General features: G+C 45.2%; 1 protein-coding gene across 1 annotated transcript in view; it reads left to right on the top strand.

The window, feature by feature from the left end:
- LOC129826759 (anthrax toxin receptor 2-like) overlaps window positions 1-13442 on the top strand; it is a 141030-nt gene extending 127588 nt beyond the window's left edge. Inside the window, exon 16 of the mRNA XM_055887817.1 lies at window positions 10368-13442. Within this exon, the coding sequence (XP_055743792.1) occupies window positions 10368-10406 (39 nt within the window). The 3' untranslated portion in view covers window positions 10407-13442. The remainder of the gene's footprint in view (window positions 1-10367) is intronic.
- Window positions 13443-19734: the final 6292 nt, after the last annotated feature.

Below are 19734 nucleotides of genomic sequence, written 5' to 3'. Positions count from 1 at the left end.
TAACCTTTCTTTAGAGCTTTTTCTTCAATCCAACGGTCCTCTTTTCTTTTTATGTCAGAGTGTCCCCCGCCATCCTTAGACACTTGCTTAGAGTCATGCTCTTTTCTGGATAAGGCCTAAAATACAGGACACAATCTTGCTATGTCCTGAAACCCAAGGCCCAGTGCAGTCAAAAAAAACTTGATTTACATGTGTTTCATATATATTTACACACTATGAGGTTGGAATAATATTGTGGAATTTTGAAAATTATGACATTGCCCTTTTATTGTAAGAGATGTTTAAAATATCATCCTGTTTTGGTGGAATGGAGTTTTGGCCTGCCTGGTGACATCACCAGTCAGTACATAATTAATAGACCAATAAGTAAGAGAGTTCCAAACCTCTCCGCCAATAACAGCTATTTTTCAGTTTCCCCCTCCCCACTCAGAACACTCCGAGACAGTCCTACCAACATCTTGCTTGAGAAATTGCTCTTTGCTTATTAAGAAGCTGTTTTTTTGTGTGTTTTTTTAACCATTTTTAATTGAAAACAATTACATTAAGATACTTAATTATTAACCAGAAATAATTTGATCTGGAGATGAAACTGGCTGAATTGGACCTGTAACATGTAACATATGGTAAGTATATCTATGTCAGTGTTGACTGCTAACAGTGCTGATACAGTGATATACAGGACGAGGTGGTCAGTTAGAGGATCTTTCTCTTCTCTGTAGTAAAAATGTTCCCATGTCACAAACTAGAATGTGAGGCAATCGTGAACAATCTGTAGACAGTATGCTGCCATCTGCCTGTGTTTTTACCTGCCGGCTCTAGATTCAAAGACAGGCAGGCATCTCTAACTCCCTCCGTCCCCCAGGTCAATCAGAGGAGTCATCAGAGCTGATTGCTGATCATATACCACTTTATTTACACGGAGTAAGTCGATTGAAACCAGCGTACCCTCTTCTCTGCAAGGCTGCTGCTGTAAATGGACTGCAATAATAGTAATGATATAAACCCCTTAACATGTAATTAACTAAATAAATAAAGATGTAATTTCCTGTTTAATAATAATATACAGTAAGTCGTTTAGTAGACTCTTCTATCCAAAGCGACTTACAGTCATGCATGCATGCATTTTACGTATGGGTGGCCCAAGCGAGAATCAAACCCACAACCCTTTGGGGTGTGCACCATGCTCTACCGACTGAGCCACACAGGACCGCCTACGACTACCTAAATAAGTGCACTATCTAGGGAATAAGGGTTCAGTTTGGACTGGGAACATTTGGTGTCAGTGGTGGTATTTAATGTCCCGGTAAATTACCACAGCACAGCTCTTGTGAAGGGCTTCTCGTCCTGACAGAGGGATCTGAATTACGGAGAGAGATCGGCACCATGTTTCAATCAATGCTCACATCTTCTAACATTGAACGGCTATGTCCCAAATGGCGCCCTTTTTCCTATACAGGTCCTGGTCAAAAGTAGTGCACTATAAATGAAGTAGGTTTCAATTTGGCACGCAACTAATGTCTTAATCAATGCTCAGATCTAACGCTTGCATTCCGGGTATCTTAGGGAGCTGAACTGATTCCTCACAGCTGCCTGTGACTAGACAGGATTCCCAGTTTGATTAGGGAGCTGAACTGATTCCTCACAGCTGCCAGTGACTAGACAGGATTCCCAGTTTGATTAGGGAGCTGAACTGATTCCTCACAGCTGCCTGTGACTAGACAGGATTCCCAGTTTGATTAGGGAGCTGAACTGATTCCTCACAGCTGCCTGTGACTAGACAGGATTCCCAGTTTGATTAGGGAGCTGAACTGATTCCTCACAGCTGCCTGTGACTAGACAGGATTCCCAGTTTGATTAGGGAGCTGAACTGATTCCTCACAGCTGCCTGTGACTAGACAGGATTCCCAGTTTGATTAGGGAGCTGAACTGATTCCTCACAGCTGCCTGTGACTAGACAGGATTCCCAGTTTGATTAGGGAGCTGAACTGATTCCTCACAGCTGCCAGTGACTAGACAGGATTCCCAGTTTGATTAGGGAGCTGAACTGATTCCTCACAGCTGCCAGTGACTAGACAGGATTCCCAGTTTGATTAGGGAGCTGAACTGATTCCTCACAGCTGCCAGTGACTAGACAGGATTCCCAGTTTGATTAGGGAGCTGGACTGATTCCTCACAGCTGCCAGTGACTAGACAGGATTCCCAGTTTGATTAGGTGGGGAAAAAAGGATGTGAAAATGGAGTTGCAGTTCTACTACTAATGTCCTTTGGGGCTTTCTACTCTAATGTCCTTTGGGGCTTTCTACTCGATTGTCCTTTGGGGCTTTCTACTCTAATGTCCTTTGGGGCTTTCTACTCTAATGGCCTTTGGGGCTTTCTACTCTAATGTCCTTTGGGGCTTTCTACTCTAATGTCCTTTGGGGCTTTCTACTCTAATGGCCTTTGGGGCTTTCTACTCTAATGTCCTTTGGGGCTTTCTACTCTAATGTCCTTTGGGGCTTTCTACTCTAATGTCCTTTGGGGCTTTCTACTATAATGTCCTTTGGGGCCTTCTCCTATAATGTCCTTTGGGGCTTTCTACTCTAATGTCCTTTGGGGCTTTCTAATCTAATGTTCTTTGGGGCTTTATACTCGATTGTCCTTTGGGGCTTTCAACCCTAATGTCCTTTGGGGCTTTCTACTCGATTGTCATTTGGGGCTTTCTACCCTATTGGCCTTTGAGGCTTTCTACCCTGTTGTCCTTTGGGGCTTTCTACCGTACTGTCCTTTGGGTTTTTCTACTGTAATGTCCTTTGGGGCTTTCTACCGTACTGTCCTTTGGGGCTTTCTACCAAAGTGTCCTTTGGGTCTTTCTACCGTATTGTCCTTTGGGGCTTTCTACCGTATTGTCCTTTGGGGCTTTCTACCGTATTGTCCTTTGGGGCTTTCCTGATACCTGTTTCTGGTAACACTCTCCTATTGGTGGCGGAGACACTGATGTTTACTTACTTCCATGTACCTAGTGCTTGTATACGAGGCAAAATGGCGTGATCGTCAGTGAGCTTGATTTTGTTGGCTGTAGCCCTGGTGGCTCTAATTTCCCTACAGGACAGATGGCAGTGCTATGTGTGTGTGTACGTGCGTGTGTTTCGGTGTGTGTGTGTGTGTGCGCCGGCGAGGGACTGTGTGGACCGATGAGGGCCTTGAGTGTGGACGGGAGGGAGTGTTGTTCAATCTCTGGCACGGCTGCCATCCCCTTGCAGCTGCGCTTTTCCACCAGCCTCCCTCCGTTTTCAACTTCTTCATTTGTTCAATATGTAGCTAGAAGATAGGGGATAAAGAAAGAACAAGATGTGTGACTCCACTGACAGACAGGGACATTGAAATGTGTCCATGGTAGAGGTATTGCACGTGTTTTTGCTCGGGGGGGGGGGGGGGGGGGGGGTCCAGTAATGCCATTGGGATCCCTTGCAGAGAAAGAATAACTGTTCATTCAATATGAGGGTTTTGGATAGGCCGCTCATTTAATTGAGTCTTGTAACTTCATAGATATAAGTGGTGGCTAAAAACCAAAGGACACATTGTAGCTTTTACAGTCTCTCATTTCCTTCCAAACAAATATTTTATAATCCGTTTTTTATATTTTACAATCCGTATTTTATAATCCATTTTATAATTTTGTTTACTATGTCATATTTCAAAAAAAAAAAAATATTCAAGTTATATTGAGACGTTTTATTATTATTTATTTTATGTATTATTTTATTCAAACATAAGAGCCACAAAGGTTCGTAGACGGCCTAGTTCCAACGGTCCATATCATAAACTCCCTCAGCTGTGTCCTTGCTAGGGATTTCCTATTACGGATGCCGTATGCACCTAGTTTTATTGGTCTCAGTCCCTCATGTAGAAACTGTAGAAACTGGACAGTGTAAGACAGATCCTTGTAGTGTTGTTGGGGGAATCAAGCTGTTCAGAGAGAGATGAGATACAAAATCACTCACAAACACGGACTTCTGGAGCCTTGCCCAAGAACCAGCCCAAACTCTGATCGACAAACATGTTCTTGTTCTCTGAAGTCTGGCTGCAGACCTCTGTAGCTCCAGACAACATGGTGGAGCAGAGACTCCAAAACCTCTACCAAGATGGTTTGACATCGCCAGGCCAAAGCTATGGGCAGATAACCAAGAGGTATACACACAGGGTGACATCTTGTCAGGTCAAATTTTTGGAGATTTGTTGCCAAAAACATCTGTTTCGTCCATTCGGAATTAATTGTTTTAGAAGTAATTGTTTTAGAACAAATTGGGAATACTACAGATTGTGAATGTGATTGCAGTTGAGTATTCTTGCTTATACTTACTGACAACCTAGCTTCAACTCTCTAGAATTGCATCTGCCTCTTGGTCATTGTAGGAAGGCGAGGTTTCAAAATAAATACTGGTGCAAGAATAACTGAGAAGTGAGTAATTTTGGCAGGATCTTTCTCCACATTTGGTGCTGTCCAAATGACATCCATTGTCTGATGAAAGGGTGTGTTCAAAATGAGAAGGCGAAAAGAAAGAAAGCAGTTGAGAGATTGCCTCAATCAGGCTTTCTTTCCAACTATGTGGTTCATACTGCATTTTCTATTGTATAGATAAATGACAGAACGATTAAAATCATAAAACTGAATAAGTATCTCAAACCTGCAGCTATGAATACCGTTTTCTATTGTACAGTATTTCTACATGAACACAACCATATTGTATTGCAGTGCGAAGTGCAGTTGGCTACGCTATGCTAACACCACACCTCCGAGTTTCTGTGACACATCTGAAGTTTAGAAAGTTAACTTCTCAATATCTCCCAATGTGTTTCAGTCCAAACCTAATGGAGGGGTTTTATTTGCTACCTATTTATCACCAGACAGTAGCTTGCAGCTCTCTCTCTACTTCTCTCTCTCTCCTACTACAAGGAGAGAGAAAACACCCCCTGCCTGTACCCCTTTGTCTCTTCACTTCTCAACCTCCCCACCTCTGACGTCTACTCATCCATCCTTCCTTCATCCAGTCAGTCGTCCATCCATCTGTCTGATTAAATTCCTCTGACATCCCATGCTGACATGTAGACTTTTCTATTGTTCCCGCTCTCTGGAATCTGGCGAGCGACACACACACAGGTGGGCAGTGCCCATCACCATCTCTCCCTCGCTCCCTCTCTGTGTGTGTGTGTGTGTGTGTGTGTGTGTGTGTGTGTGTGTGTGTGTGTGTGTGTGTGTGTGTGTGTGTGTGTGTGTGTGTGCGTGTGTGTGTCTGTGTGTGTGTGTGTGTGTGTGTGTGTGTGTGTGTGTGTGTGTGTGTGTGTGCCTCTGAAACCTGGCCCAGTTACAGTAGATTACACACTGCCAAGTCAGAGCTCAGTGGACCGTTAACATGATCAGGGGAGCTGGAATGCAGGCCCAGTTAGCCAGCTCCAGTTAACCAGCTCCAGCCCTATACCCCAGCCCCAATTAGCCAGCTAAAGTTAGCCAGCTCCAGCACTATAACCAGCTCCAGTTAGCCAGCTCCAGCCCTATACCCCAGCCCCAATTAGCCAGCTAAAGTTAGCCAGCTCCAGCACTATACCCCAGCTCCAGTTAGCCAGCTCCAGCACTATACCCCAGCTCCAGTTAGCCAGCTCCAGCACTATAACCAGCTCCAGTTAGCCAGCTCCAGCCCTATACCCCAGCCCCAGTTAGCCAGCTCCAGCCCTGTACACCAGCCCCAGTTAGCCAGCTCCAGCACTCCAGAGCCCCAGCTCCAGTTAGCCAGCTCTATACCCCAGCCCCAATTAGCCAGCTCCAGTAGGTCAGCTCTATACCCCAGCCCCAATTAGCCAGCTCCAGTTAGCCAGCTCTATAGCCCAGCCCCAATTAGCCAGCTCCAGTTAGCCAGCTCTATAGCCCAGCCCCAATTAGCCAGCTCCAGTTAGCCAGCTCTATACCCCAGCCCCAATTAGCCAGCTCCAGTTAGCCAGCTCTATAGCCCAGCCCCAATTAGCCAGCTCCAGTTAGCCAGCTCTATACCCCAGCCTCAAATAGCCAGCTCCTGTTAGCCAGCTCCAGTTAACCAGCCCCAGCCCTATACCCCAGCCCCAATTAGCCAGCTCCATTTAGCCAGCTCTATACCCCAGCCCCAATTAGCCAGCTCCTGTTAGCCAGCTCCAGTTAACCAGCTCCAGCCCTATAACCCAGCCCCAGTTAGCCAGCTCCAGTTAGCCAGCTCCATCCCTGTACACCAGCCCCAGTTAGCTAGCTCCAGTTAACCAGTTCCAGCCCTATAACCCAGCCCCAATTAGCCAGCTCCAGTTAGCCAGCTCCAGTTAGCCAGCTCTGTGCCCCAGCTCCAGTTAGTCAGCTCTATACCCCAGCCCCAATAAGCCAGCTCCTGTTATCCAGCTCCAGTTAACCAGCTCCAGCCCTATAACCCAGCCCCAGTTAGCCAGCTCCAGTTAACCAGCTCCAGCCCCTCCAGAGCCCCAGTTAGCTAGCTCCAGTTAGCCAACTCGAGCCCTATACCCCAGCTCCAGTTAACCAGCTAAAGTTAGCCAGCTCCAGCACTCTACCCCAGCTCCAGTTAGCCAGCTAAAGTTACACAGCTCCAGTACTATACCCCAGCTCCAGTTAGCCAGCAAAAGTTAGCCAGCTCCAGCCCTATACCCCAGCTCCAGTTAGCCACCTCCAGCCCTATACCCCAGCCCCAGTTAGCCAGCTCCAGCCCTAACCCCAGGCCCAGTTAGCCAGCTAAAGTTAGCCAGCTCCAGCACTATACCCCAGCCCCAGTTAACCGGCTCCAGCCCCTCCAGAGCCCCAGTTAGCCAGCTAAAGTTAGCCAGCTCCAGCACTATACCCCAGCCCCAGTTAGCCAGCTCCAGCCCTAACCCCAGCTCCAGTTAGCCAGCTCCAGCCCCTCCAGAGCCCCAGTTAGCCAGCTCCAGCCCTGTACACCAGCACCAGTTAGCCAGCTCCAGCACTATCCCCCAGCCCTAGTTAGCCAGCTCCAGTTAGCCAGCTCCAGCACTATACCCCCGCCCCAGTTAGCCAGCTCCAGTTAGCCAGCTACAGCACTATACCCCAGCCCCAGTTAGCCAGCTCCAGTTAGCCAGCTCCAGCCCCTCCAGAGCCCCAGTTAACCAGCTCCAGCCCCTCCAGAGCCCCAGTTAGCCAGCTAAAGTTAGCCAGCTCCAGCATTATACCCCATCCCCAGGTAACCAGCTCCAGCCTCTCCAGAGCCCCAGTTACCCAGCTAAAGTTAGCCAGCTCCAGCACTATACCCCAGCCCCAGTTAGCCAGCTCCAGCCCCCCAGTTAGCCAGCTCCAGCCCCTCCAGAGCCCCAGTTAGCCAGCTCCAGCCCCTCCAGAGCCCCAGTTAGCCAGCTACAGAACCCCAGTTAGCCAGCTCCAGCCCCTCCAGAGCCCCAGTTTGCCAGCCCCAGCCCTTCCAGGGCCCCAGCCCCCAGACATAATGCTCCTGCTGGGAAGCAGCTTTTTCAAAGTCCCCCTCTCGTTTTAAACCCCAGAAAATCCAGTGAACTTAGCTGCTCTGGTGTCTGCGGCCAAAACAGCATCTGATGTGCCTTATTTGTTGACTGTGTGAGATTAGGCACAGAGGGTCGACGCAAAGTCCACACTATGCGTGCGTACACACACACCCACACACACACACACACACACACACACACACACACACACACACACACACACACACACACACACACACACACACACACACACACACACACACACACACACACACACACACACACACACACACACACACACACACACATACACGATTTCAAGAGAGAAAACAAGGAGAATTCTCTCTTTTGTCCAAAGCCCAGTTCTAGTCCAAACAAATTTTAGCAAGCACAACCCGTGTGTGGAGCCGCTAACTATTGTGGCTGCCCCCCGCAACACTGAACCATTTCAACAACCACCATAATGTCTGTTGGACTCACCAGTGGAGGAGTACTACAATGGTCTCTGATCTTTGATCATATTTGGATGCAGTTTTTGGATGCTCACATCATCTCAGTCAGTGCATTGGCATCCACACGGTTAGTGCATCCAATATGTCAGGGTTGTGCTTTTGTCTCTGTGAGTGTGTGTGCGGGGGGGGGGGGGGGGGGGGGTGCGGGAGGGAGGGAGAGAGAGAGAAAACTAAAGGAATGGAGAGCGAGAGAGAGAGGGACGGAGGGAGGGCAGGGCACAGTGTCAGGGTTGTGCTTCAGTCTCTGGGTGTGGGAGAGTGGCAGTGGTAGTGGCAGGTTGGGAAGGGGACTAGTGTTCTTGGCTTGGCCGGTGTCTGTATATTAGCTGTACTAGAGCTCCCTCTTGGTGCCAGTAAGAGCTGGAGCTATACCACTGGACGGTTTGCCCTGCCAGCAGTAAGGCAGTAAGGCTGGCTGAGACAGCTGCTCAACTGGGCCTCCTGTGGTCCACAACAGGATTCGGGTCAATTCCAATTTTATTTAACCTTTATTTTTATCAGGAAGTCATACAGGGAGTCATTCAGAACAACAGAAATTACAGAAATACACACGTCAAAACATAAATACAGAAAGGAAACACGGTCTTAAAAAAACAAACTCATTCTTCGTTAATAAGGTTCTCAATCAGCTTTCTGAATTGCCCTAGAGAGGCACCAGAACATCCTAGAGAGGCACCAGAACATCCTAGAGAGGCACCAGAACATCCTAGAGAAGCACCAGAACATCCTAGAGAGGCACCAGAACATCCTAGAGAGGCAACAAAACATCCTAGAGAGCCACCAGAACATCCTAGAGAGGCACCAGAACATCCTAGAGAGGCACCAGAACATCCTAGAGAGGCACCAGAACATCCTAGAGAGGCACCAGAACATCCTAGAGAGGCACCAGAACATCCTAGAGGCACCAGAACATCCTAGAGAGGCACCAGAACATCCTAGAGAGGCACCAGAACATCCTAGAGAGGCACCAGAACATCCTAGAGAGGCACCAGAACATCCTAGAGAGGCACCAGAACATCCTAGAGGCACCAGAACATCCTAGAGAGGCACCAGAACATCCTAGAGAGGCACCAGAACATCCTAGAGAGGCACCAGAACATCCTAGAGAGGCACCAGAACATCCTAGAGAGGCACCAGAACATCCTAGAGGCACCAGAACATCCTAGAGGCACCAACACATCCTAGGGAGGCACCAAAACATCATAGAGAGGCACCAGAACATTCTAGAGAGGCACCAGAACATCACTTTTAAGAACATTTTGAAAATTGTTCCACAAATAAGGTGCAAGAAAACTGAAAACTGATTTAGTACACTGAAATTCCACTCCTACAGTTGAACATCTATAACAAATATATTTTCAAAGAATATAAGTTATTATTTCAAACGATTTAAATTCAAATCACTGAGTGACTTTAATTATAATTGACCCCCATCCCCATGTACCCTATGCTGCCCTATACAGGACCCTGGTGAGTGGGATGAGACCACCACCGTCAGGGGTCTACATTGAGATGTTGTCGTAGTGGTGGCCATGTTGGTGGAGTGTGCTGTAAAGCAATAACACCATGGTAATACATAGAGGAAGACTTGTGAGTCCTCATGTTGTGCATAGATGCGTTCTGTTACAACAGTTTTGCAATATGGAACAAGATGTTATTTACGTGTACAGTACACTATCTATCACTTGAATATTTGACATAGTATGAGCGCAGGCAATTCTTCTAAACATAGATAGCAATGTAAGATTTTTTAGCATTTGTAATGTTATTGATAGGTGAAATTATACAAGTTTCCAGTGAATTTGATTTAGTACATTTTAACATTATATTTATTATACATTTTACATTTTAAAAATATAAAAATTAATTTTCTGATGAAAGTCTTTTAATTGTATACATGTTTTAATTTGTAGCAGAAAAATCTACAAATGTGTTGTAGACCTGGAAATGTATCAACATATGAAATATTTAACTGTGTTGCTATGCTACAGTAATTAGATTTACTTTAAAAATATTTAACTGTGTTGCTATGGTACAGTAATTAGATTTACTGTAAAAGTATATAACTGTGTTGCTATGCTACAGTAATTAGATTTAATTTAAAAGTATTTAACTGTGTTGCCATGCTACAGTAATTATATTTACTGTAAAAGTATTTAACTGTGTTGCTATGCTACAATAATTAGATTTACTGTAAAAGTATTTGTAATTTTTTGGGAAAAATATTACAATTTAATTTTGAATAATATTAACTTAAACAAATATTACAATGATTTAATTTATAAATAACTTTTTTCAATAGTGATGAATGTATGGGAATGTTTGGAGGGATGTTATTGATCCAAGACTAATACAATGTATTATTCTCTCTCTTTTCAGGGGAGATGTATTAATTTCAACCGTGTGCAGAACCGTTAGAAGACGAACACAAAGGAGAACGTCTTCAACATTCAAATATGTGTTTGAAGACTTAATATCCAGAAGACTATAAGTGTCCAAAACCACTATTCATTAGATTCTCTCAGTATTGTGCTCAAAGTGGAATCTCTTTCCCCACGATGTCTCCTGTCATATCCAAAAGCATCTTACTTATAAGAACATTTTCATATTTCCATCCTTCCATAACAGGGATATAACTTTATATATTTTTTTAACTTCACAAGAGGCCAAAGCAAGTAAACAGTGCAGCACGAAACGTGGCCAATCGGATCTGGTTAGCTTTTTTTGTGCGCTCTAAAAGCTTAACATATTCTGACCATATTGTGCCTTCTGTGGAAAACCTCATTTCATGGACACAGACGGAAGCTATCTTAAAAAAAGAAACATGCAGAGCGAGAGAGAACGGGCGAGGCTGTGCCGTTAGCATGGCAGTAGCAATACTCCCAGAGGGCCTCGACACACAGTGCACAAGTCCATCGCCTCTTGGCAACATCTCGTCACAAAGCCTCTCCAACTTCTCTCCCTCCACTATCGTTGAACGATGCCCGGCGGGACCCCCTCTGACTGCAGATCCTGTCATTTTAACACTGAGAAGTGCACACGCATGACAAACTGTGGACAGCCAGGACGCCCTAAGGTATTGGAAGCAGTAGCTAAGACATTGCCCTTTAGTTTTGTGAAGACACCTTTCTTTCATTATGCACTGGGGACAAGGGGGGTTACTAGAGCGTTATCCCACCGCGGGCCAGGCCAGAACAGGACAGCCCCTCTGACCAGACCACCACAACTCTCCACTCTGACTACTTTTGAGGGATGGACGCCTAAAGCCCCTGACATGGTGCTTGGCTGTGTTCCCCTCTGTTTTGATGCAATCTGCTGTATGCTCACTAAGGCGTACAACATCACAACCCATAAACCTGCCAGTCAGTCAGTTGAAGAGTTTTAAGATATAGATACAGCTGTCTCCCACTTCACTGCTACCCGTCCCCCTCTGTCTCCAATTCTCCAAGGGCCTCCCTGCCTCTCTCCAGTCTCAGCCCTTTAGCTTCGGCAGCAGAATATCAAAGTTTAATTAAAATAATTAAAGAGAACAGCAAGCAGCAGCCTGTGAAGATTTGATCGTCTTTTTTTTTTAAGCCTTTTGACATTGAATGACCTACAACTGTACGTGCATTATTTGGAGAGAAAGAGGCCATCCCATCCTGTCTCCTTGGCGACGGTTTGGTGCACCCTGGCTGTCCGAAACCCAAACGCAAAACCAAGGCAACGGATGCGACGGACGGATAAGTATTGTTCATTTGCAGAAATTACGTTACCAAGCCTCGCACGTGTCGACCCCACCACCACCAAAAAAAAAAGCGGTAGTTATATATGTATATATATATTTGTTGTAAATTTCTCAAGAGCGCTGTCATGACACCAATCCCAAAATGATGTCAGCGAGAGAGGAGCACTGTGGGGGAGGAAAGGCAGCAGCTGAATAGAAAAAGGCTCCAAAGATCCAGTCACTTTGGATACAGTACTTCAGATGCAAAATGGATATTCGAGTCGAAACCTGACAAAGCGCGCCCGGTTTTGATGGGAACCAGTATAGACAATGACCAGTGGCTGGGTCAGTGGGATGTCTCTGTGCAACCAGGGAAGCTTATCAAATGACACTAAAAATAAGTTCAACAACCATCAAGTTTCAGGGGGAATGGGCCAGGATTTACACATTTGGTGGGCATGCGTGTGCACGAGACGGGTTGGGCGCGCACAACGTCGTCTCTGACTTAATTATTCCTTTGTTTTGTTATCTGGGTGGACAGGAAGGGACAGGAATGACACTGATGGTCAGATACAATCCTTAGCAAACCGTGATATTATTTTTCATACACATTTTAGTCTCTTGTCTGATCTTCTGCACAACATTTTAGTAAGATAATCAGCTTCGTTTAAATGAACTGTAGAAGAGGATATTTAACAGTTTTTATAATTTCTTGTTATGTTACATCTGAGAGCACAGAGTTGCTATTAACCCGTACTAGTTAGTTATTTACATACCAGGCCAAACACAGCTCTCCATCCTAACAACGCTTCACATTGGCTTTCGGTTCCCTCTCTTTCCCCTCTGCCATCTCCAAATGTTCCACGGCGAGAACACAGTTTTTACTCTTAATAAATAAATCATATTTATAGTATTGATATTTTAATATGACAGTGCCCTTTGCCAAATATGCCTTTACTTAAAAATATATTTATTTGTAATTTTTTTTGAACTTTTTAATTTTGTTTTGTGCAATTCAATTGCGAGATGCCCAAAATCCCTATTTTTTTTCAGCATAAGCTAAAAGTTGGTTTGAATAAAATAATTTTAATATAAACATTTTAAAACCCAATTATATCATAGTTTTTTTTTCACATATGGAAGGCTGTAAATTCAGCATATTTTTAGAATTAACATTTTTAGAAAACAAACAGCTAATATAAATGCAACTGTTAGAGTATGTGTTAGACTGTGTAATTTGATATAATTTATATCAGGATGTTTAATAATTACATTTTGCGATTTTAAAATCACCTCTGGTAGTTGTACCCGAATAATTTAAGTAGTCAACGATAAGCACATTATTCAATGCAATCATGCAGTATTTTTCTTATTTTCCAAAATATTAAAATGATGTTTATCCGTGGTTTAATTGTAGATTGTCTGTCCTCATGTCTGCATTTCCTGTATTATCATAGCACTTCAGGACAGGGCTGTACTACGGGCTTTAGTTGCAGTACATACCAAGGATAACAACTGTTCTCCAAACGTTGGTTTTGTCTCTGTGCTATATTCATTCATGGGTTGCATATGTTATGTACACTGTATTGGTTTGTTTCGTCGTTTTTATACATTAAATCTTTTTTTTTTCATTTATTTATCACAAATTCCTACTACAATCACCTTTTTTTTATGTGACTACAATTACCCATTGTGATGTCACAGTGATTGTCATGTGTTCGATTCATTATTAAACCTTCAACTGGAAACTGGTGCTCCCATGTTTACTCGGCTGTTCCTCTGCTATAGAGCGAAGACATGGCCTGATACTATTTGAGTATGAGGGTGCTAAGGGCTATGTTTAATTGGGTCTGTACAGATTTATACGGGCCGACAGGGAATGTGATTAAATGCTGTATGTGGACAGAGATAGTGGACAGTGACCAGCCTCTCTCCCCTTGTAAAGCTTAACACCGGAGGCACCACACATACACACACACACACATACACACAACATACTCCCAAGGACCACAACGCCCCAAAAAATAGGTTTTCCATTTAGTAAAAATATGTGCTTCTACACCTTCTGTTTTCACAACATTTGCATGCTGTGACGAGATGCCTGCTGTGTGTGTGTGTGTGTGTGTGTGTGTGTGTGTGTGTGTGTGTGTGTGTGTGTGTGTGTGTGTGTGTGTGTGTGTGTGTGTGTGTGTGTGTGTGTGTGTGTGTGTGTGTGTGTGTGTGTGTGTGTGTGTGTGTGTGTGTGTGTGTGTGTGTGTGCGTGCATGTGGACGTGTTTAACTATCCTTGTGAGGACCAGAAGTCCCCACAAGATTAATAAACAAACTAAATTTGACCAACATTTTGTTAGTCCCCACAAGATCAAATGCTATTTCTAGGGGGTTTAGGGTTACGGTTAGAATTATGTTTAGGGTTCGGGTAAGAGTACGGGTTAGGGAAAATAGGATTTTGAATGGGACTGAATTGTGTGTCCCCAGAAGGTTAGCTGTACAATACTGTGTGTGTGTGTGTGTGTGTGTGTGCGTGTGTGTGTGTGTGTGTGTGCGTGTGTGTGTGTGTGTGTGTGTGTGTGTGTGTGTGTGTGTGTGTGTGTGTGTGTGTGTGTGTGTGTGTGAGAGAGAGAGAGAGAGACTGTAATTCTCTAACACTGAGTGATATGAGTACTGTCACACAGTAACTTACGTCTGCAAACGATCTATAGTACAAGCTGTGGTTTTATCAACAGCCTGTATCACTTTGCTTCCAGTTCCTGTGAAAGTTTTGATGCCTTCTGTGGACACACAGACACATGCTCGCACACATACACACACACACACACACACACACACACACACACACACACACACACACACACACACACACAGACACATGCTCACACACAGACTGTATCACTAACTAAATCATCAGCAGCCTAACAGTTACTGGAGATAAGGGGGCATATTTTCTTTCGCTTTAACATTAAAAGTCTATATTTTCATATGCTGTTAAATATGAATCTGATCTTTTCATAAACTGCTTCATCAAAATATCTGCTTAGTTGTCTATTTCCCTGATCCACAGCAGCAGTAACCACGGGAGGATTGAGCTCTATGAAATATTGTATGCATACTGTTCTAACACGTGTTTTAATATATCTATGCTGCAAAAGGTGCCCTATCAAGTGCTGCTCGATGTCCGCTGGAATCCCTTTTAACAGTTACTATTGGTCATATCCCATTATATGATCGTCATATATTAGAAACTGCGTGGTTCCAGCCCTGAATGCTGATTGGCTGACAGCCGTGGTATATCAGAGCGTATACCACAGGTTACGTTGGTAACCAGTTTATAATAGCAATAAGGCACCTCGGGGGTTTGGGGTATAAGGCTAATGGCTGTGTCCATCCAGGTTGCGTTGTGCATAAGAACAGCCCCTTAGCCGTTGTATATAAGGCCATATACCAACACCTCCAAGGGGCTTATTGCTTAATTATACAGTCTTATGTGTAGAATGATGTTCAACACAACTGTGTAGAGCAGCTACAGTATCTTGCAGTATGCTTGAATAGCATACGAACATACTGAGCTCATAACTTTAACAGAGTCCGTGTTTATTTAGACTTTTGTTGATCTGAATTGCTTTCTTCTGAATGACTCAGTTATTCCACTGGGCACAAAAATGGTCACATCAAAATGGACATCCTGTGTTGATTTCCTCTACCCCAACAGGTGTTGTCATTCCTACGCAAACGGCGGTCATATCTTTCTTGTCAACAAGCTTCCTCCAGACCAGACCAATCATATATTTTACAGTCAAGAATGAGCCAGAGAGAAGTGACACGTTCGCCCGCTTAAACCAGACTGAATGTTGTGTTCCACTGTGAGAGCAGAGTGTCGTCTGTCTTTTAACCAAGACAGCGCTTCTGACAACATACTTCAACAAAGGTTCAAATAGCACCTTGCTCGTCATTTTGTGTTATACGTTTCTGAGGTCTAATCAATTTTGAGGACACATGCTCAAGTAAACAGTACAAATATGATTAAAAAATATGTCATATTTAATATGATGCACTTCCTGTTCAACAACACTGGATGAATAAGGCTTGGAATGACTTATATGCTTGCTAAATATAATATAATCAAATTATAAAACGACTCACTGTAAGATTTCACCCTCCTCATAACTGTAAAATACATATTTGTGTGTTTAGTATTAGAGGAAAATGTGAATTTTTCTAAATGTCTCTCTTGATCAAAACGTCTTCGTCGCTGTGAAAGTCTCGCAGAGCTCAAGTTTGGCTTCCTGAACTCGTTAGAATTAACGAATCATAATAATATTGAAAGTGTTTTTTTGGTTTAAAATCTATTAATTATTTTTGAGTTTATTATGGATATAAATCGATCTCTGAATGTGCTCCTGCTGCACTGCGATATATGGATTGCTGTCATGTGCTTTGTCGGTGGTTCCGCCAGGAGTTGATGGACAGTCGGAAGTGCGACTAAAACGGTAGGAGGGACTTCCCAGCTTCAAGTGGTTTCAGATTTCACATCCTACATCACACAGGCTCAGAAAATATACGACTGTGTCCGTGGGAACCAGGGTTACGGTTCAATGCAAGCCATTTCAAACTACGGTGGAAAATGTCGGTCGGAACCAGAACCTTAAACAGAGGACTTTACATCTAAGAGGTTTTTAAGGTGGATTTAAATACATTTGACAGACTTGAGATACATGACTACAGTTGTTCGTATGTGATTTACAGTTACAGTATTTAAATCTACCTTAAGAATATATAGACCAGGCCTCCCGGGTGGCGCAGTGGTCTAGGGCACTACATCGCGGCGCTAGCTGCCAGCAGCATACCACCCTGCATACCACTGCCGGCTTGCTTCTGAAGCTAAGCAGGGTTGGTCCTGGTCAGTCCCTGGATGGGAGACCAGATGCTGCTGGAAGTGGTGTTGGAGGTCCAGTAGGAGGCACTCTTTCCTCTGGTCTAAAAAAATATCCCAATGCCCCAGGGCAGTGATTGGGGACACTGCCCTGTGTAGGGTGCCGTCTTTCGGATGGGACGTTAAACGGGTGTCCTGACTCTCTGAGGTCATTAAAGATCCCATGGCACTTATCGTAAGAGTAGGGGTGTTAACCCCGGTGTCCTGGCTAAATTCCCAATCTGGCCCTCAAACCATCATGGTCACCTAAAAAAGTCCCCAGTTTACAATTGTCTCATTCATCCCCCTCCTCTCCCCTGTAACTATTCCCCAGGTCGTTGCTGCAAATGAGAACGTGTTCTCAGTCAACTTACCTGGTAAAATAACGGTAAAATAAAATAAATAAATAGTTGCGCAACCAGAGACTCTGGGTTCGCGCCCAGGCTCTGTCGCAGCCGGCCGCGACCTGGAGGTCCGTGGGGCGATGCACAATTGGGCTAGCGTCGTCCGGGTTAGGGAGGGTTTGGCCGGTAGGGATATCCATGTCTCATCGCCCACCAGCGACTCCTGTGGCGGGCCGGGCACAGTGCGCGCTAACCAAGGGGGCCAGGTGCACGGTGTTTCCTCCGACACATTGGTGCGGCTGGCTTCCGGGTTGGATGAGTGCTGTGTTAAGAAGCAGTGCTGCTTGGTTGGGTTGTACTTCGGAGGATGCATGGGCTGAATCCACCTGTAGACTATATAGACTGTGGGATGGGGCTGTAGACTATATAGACTGTGGGATGGGGCTGAATCCATCTGTAGACTATATAGACTGTGGGATGGGGCTGTAGACTATATAGACTGTGGGATGGGGCTGAATCCACCTGTAGACTATATAGACTGTGGGATGGGGCTGAATCCACCTGTAGACTATATAGACTGTGGGATGGGGCTGTAGACTGTATAGACTGTGGGATGGGGCTGAATCCACCTGTAGACTATATAGACTGTGGGATGGGGCTGAATCCACCTGTAGACTATATAGACTGTGGGATGGGGCTGTAGACTATATAGACTGTGGGATGGGGCTGAATCCATCTGTAGACTATATAGACTGTGGGATGGGGCTGTAGACTATATAGACTGTGGGATGGGGCTGAATCCACCTGTAGACTATATAGACTGTGGGATGGGGCTGAATCCACCTGTAGACTATATAGACTGGGATGGGGCTGTAGACTATATAGACTGTGGGATGGGGCTGTAGACTATATAGACTGTGGAATGGGGCTGAATCCACCTGTATAGTATATAGACTGTGGGATGGGGCTGAATCCACCTGTAGACTATATAGACTGTGGGATGGGGCTGTAGACTATATAGACTGTGGGATGGGGCTGAATCCACCTGTAGACTATATAGACTGTGGGATGGGGCTGAATCCACCTGTAGACTATATAGACTGTGGGATGGGGCTGTAGACTATATAGACTGTGGGATGGGGCTGAATCCACCTGTAGACTATATAGACTGTGGGATGGGGCTGTAGACTATATAGACTGTGGGATGGGGCTGAATCCACCTGTAGACTATATAGACTGTGGGATGGGGCTGAATCCACCTGTAGACTATATAGACTGTGGGGTGGGGCTGTAGACTATATAGACTGTGGGATGGGGCTGAATCCACCTGTAGACTATATAGACTGTGGGATGGGGCTGAATCCACCTGTAGACTATATAGACTGTGGGATGGGGCTGAATCCACCTGTAGACTATAAAGACTGTGGGATGGGGCTGTAGACTATATAGACTGTGGGATGGGGCTGAATCCACCTGTAGACTATATAGACTGTGGGATGGGGCTGTAGACTATATAGACTGTGGGATGGGGCTGAATCCACCTGTAGACTATATAGACTGTGGGATGGGGCTGAATCCACCTGTAGACTATATAGACTGTGGGATGGGGCTGAATCCACCTGTAGACTATATAGACTGTGGGATGGGGCTGTAGACTATATAGACTGTGGGATGGGGCTGAATCCACCTGTAGACTATATAGACTGTGGGATGGGGCTGAATCCACCTGTAGACTATATAGACTGTGGGATGGGGCTGAATCCACCTGTAGACTGTATAGACTGTGGGATGGGGCTGTAGACTATATAGACTGTGGGATGGGGCTGAATCCACCTGTAGACTATATAGACTGTGGGATGGGGCTGAATCCACCTGTAGACTATATAGACTGTGGGATGGGGCTGAATCCACCTGTGGACTATATAGACTGTGGGATGGGGCTGAATCCATCTGTAGACTATATAGACTGTGGGATGGGGCTGTAGACTATATAGACTGTGGGATGGGGCTGAATCCACCTGTAGACTATATAGACTGTGGGATGGGGCTGAATCCACCTGTAGACTATATAGACTGTGGGATGGGGCTGAATCAACCTGTAGACTATATAGACTGTGGGATGGGGCTGTAGACTATATAGACTGTGGGATGGGGCTGAATCCACCTGTAGACTATATAGACTGTGGGATGGGGCTGAAACCACCTGTAGACTATATAGACTGTGGGATGGGGCTGAATCCACCTGTAGACTATATAGACTGTGGGATGGGGATGTAGACTATATAGACTGTGGGATGGGGCTGAATCCACCTGTAGACTATATAGACTGTGAGATGGGGCTGAATCCACCTGTAGACTATATAGACTGTGGGATGGGGCTGTAGACTGTATAGACTGTGGGATGGGGCTGTAGACTGTATAGACTGTGGGATGGGGCTGTAGACTGTATAGACTGTGGGATGGGGCTGTAGAGTGTATAGACTGTGGGATGGGGCTGTAGACTGTATAGACTGTGGGATGGGGCTGTAGACTGTATAGACTGTGGGATGGGGGTGAATCCACCTGTGGACTATATAGACTGTGGGATGGGGCTGAATCCACCTGTAGACTATATAGACTGTGGGATGGGGCTGATTCCATCTGTAGACTATATAGACTGTGGGATGGGATGGGGCTGAATCCACCTGTAGACTATATAGACTGTGGGATGGGGCTGAATCCACCTGTAGACTATATAGACTGTGGGATGGGGCTGAATCAACCTGTAGACTATATAGACTGTGGGATG

This window comes from Salvelinus fontinalis, chromosome 28 (assembly GCF_029448725.1).
Source record: "Salvelinus fontinalis isolate EN_2023a chromosome 28, ASM2944872v1, whole genome shotgun sequence".
In the NCBI taxonomy this organism is placed as follows: domain Eukaryota; kingdom Metazoa; phylum Chordata; class Actinopteri; order Salmoniformes; family Salmonidae; genus Salvelinus; species Salvelinus fontinalis.
Note: the sequence above shows the minus strand (reverse complement) of the source record. Positions and strands in the feature narration are given on the sequence as shown.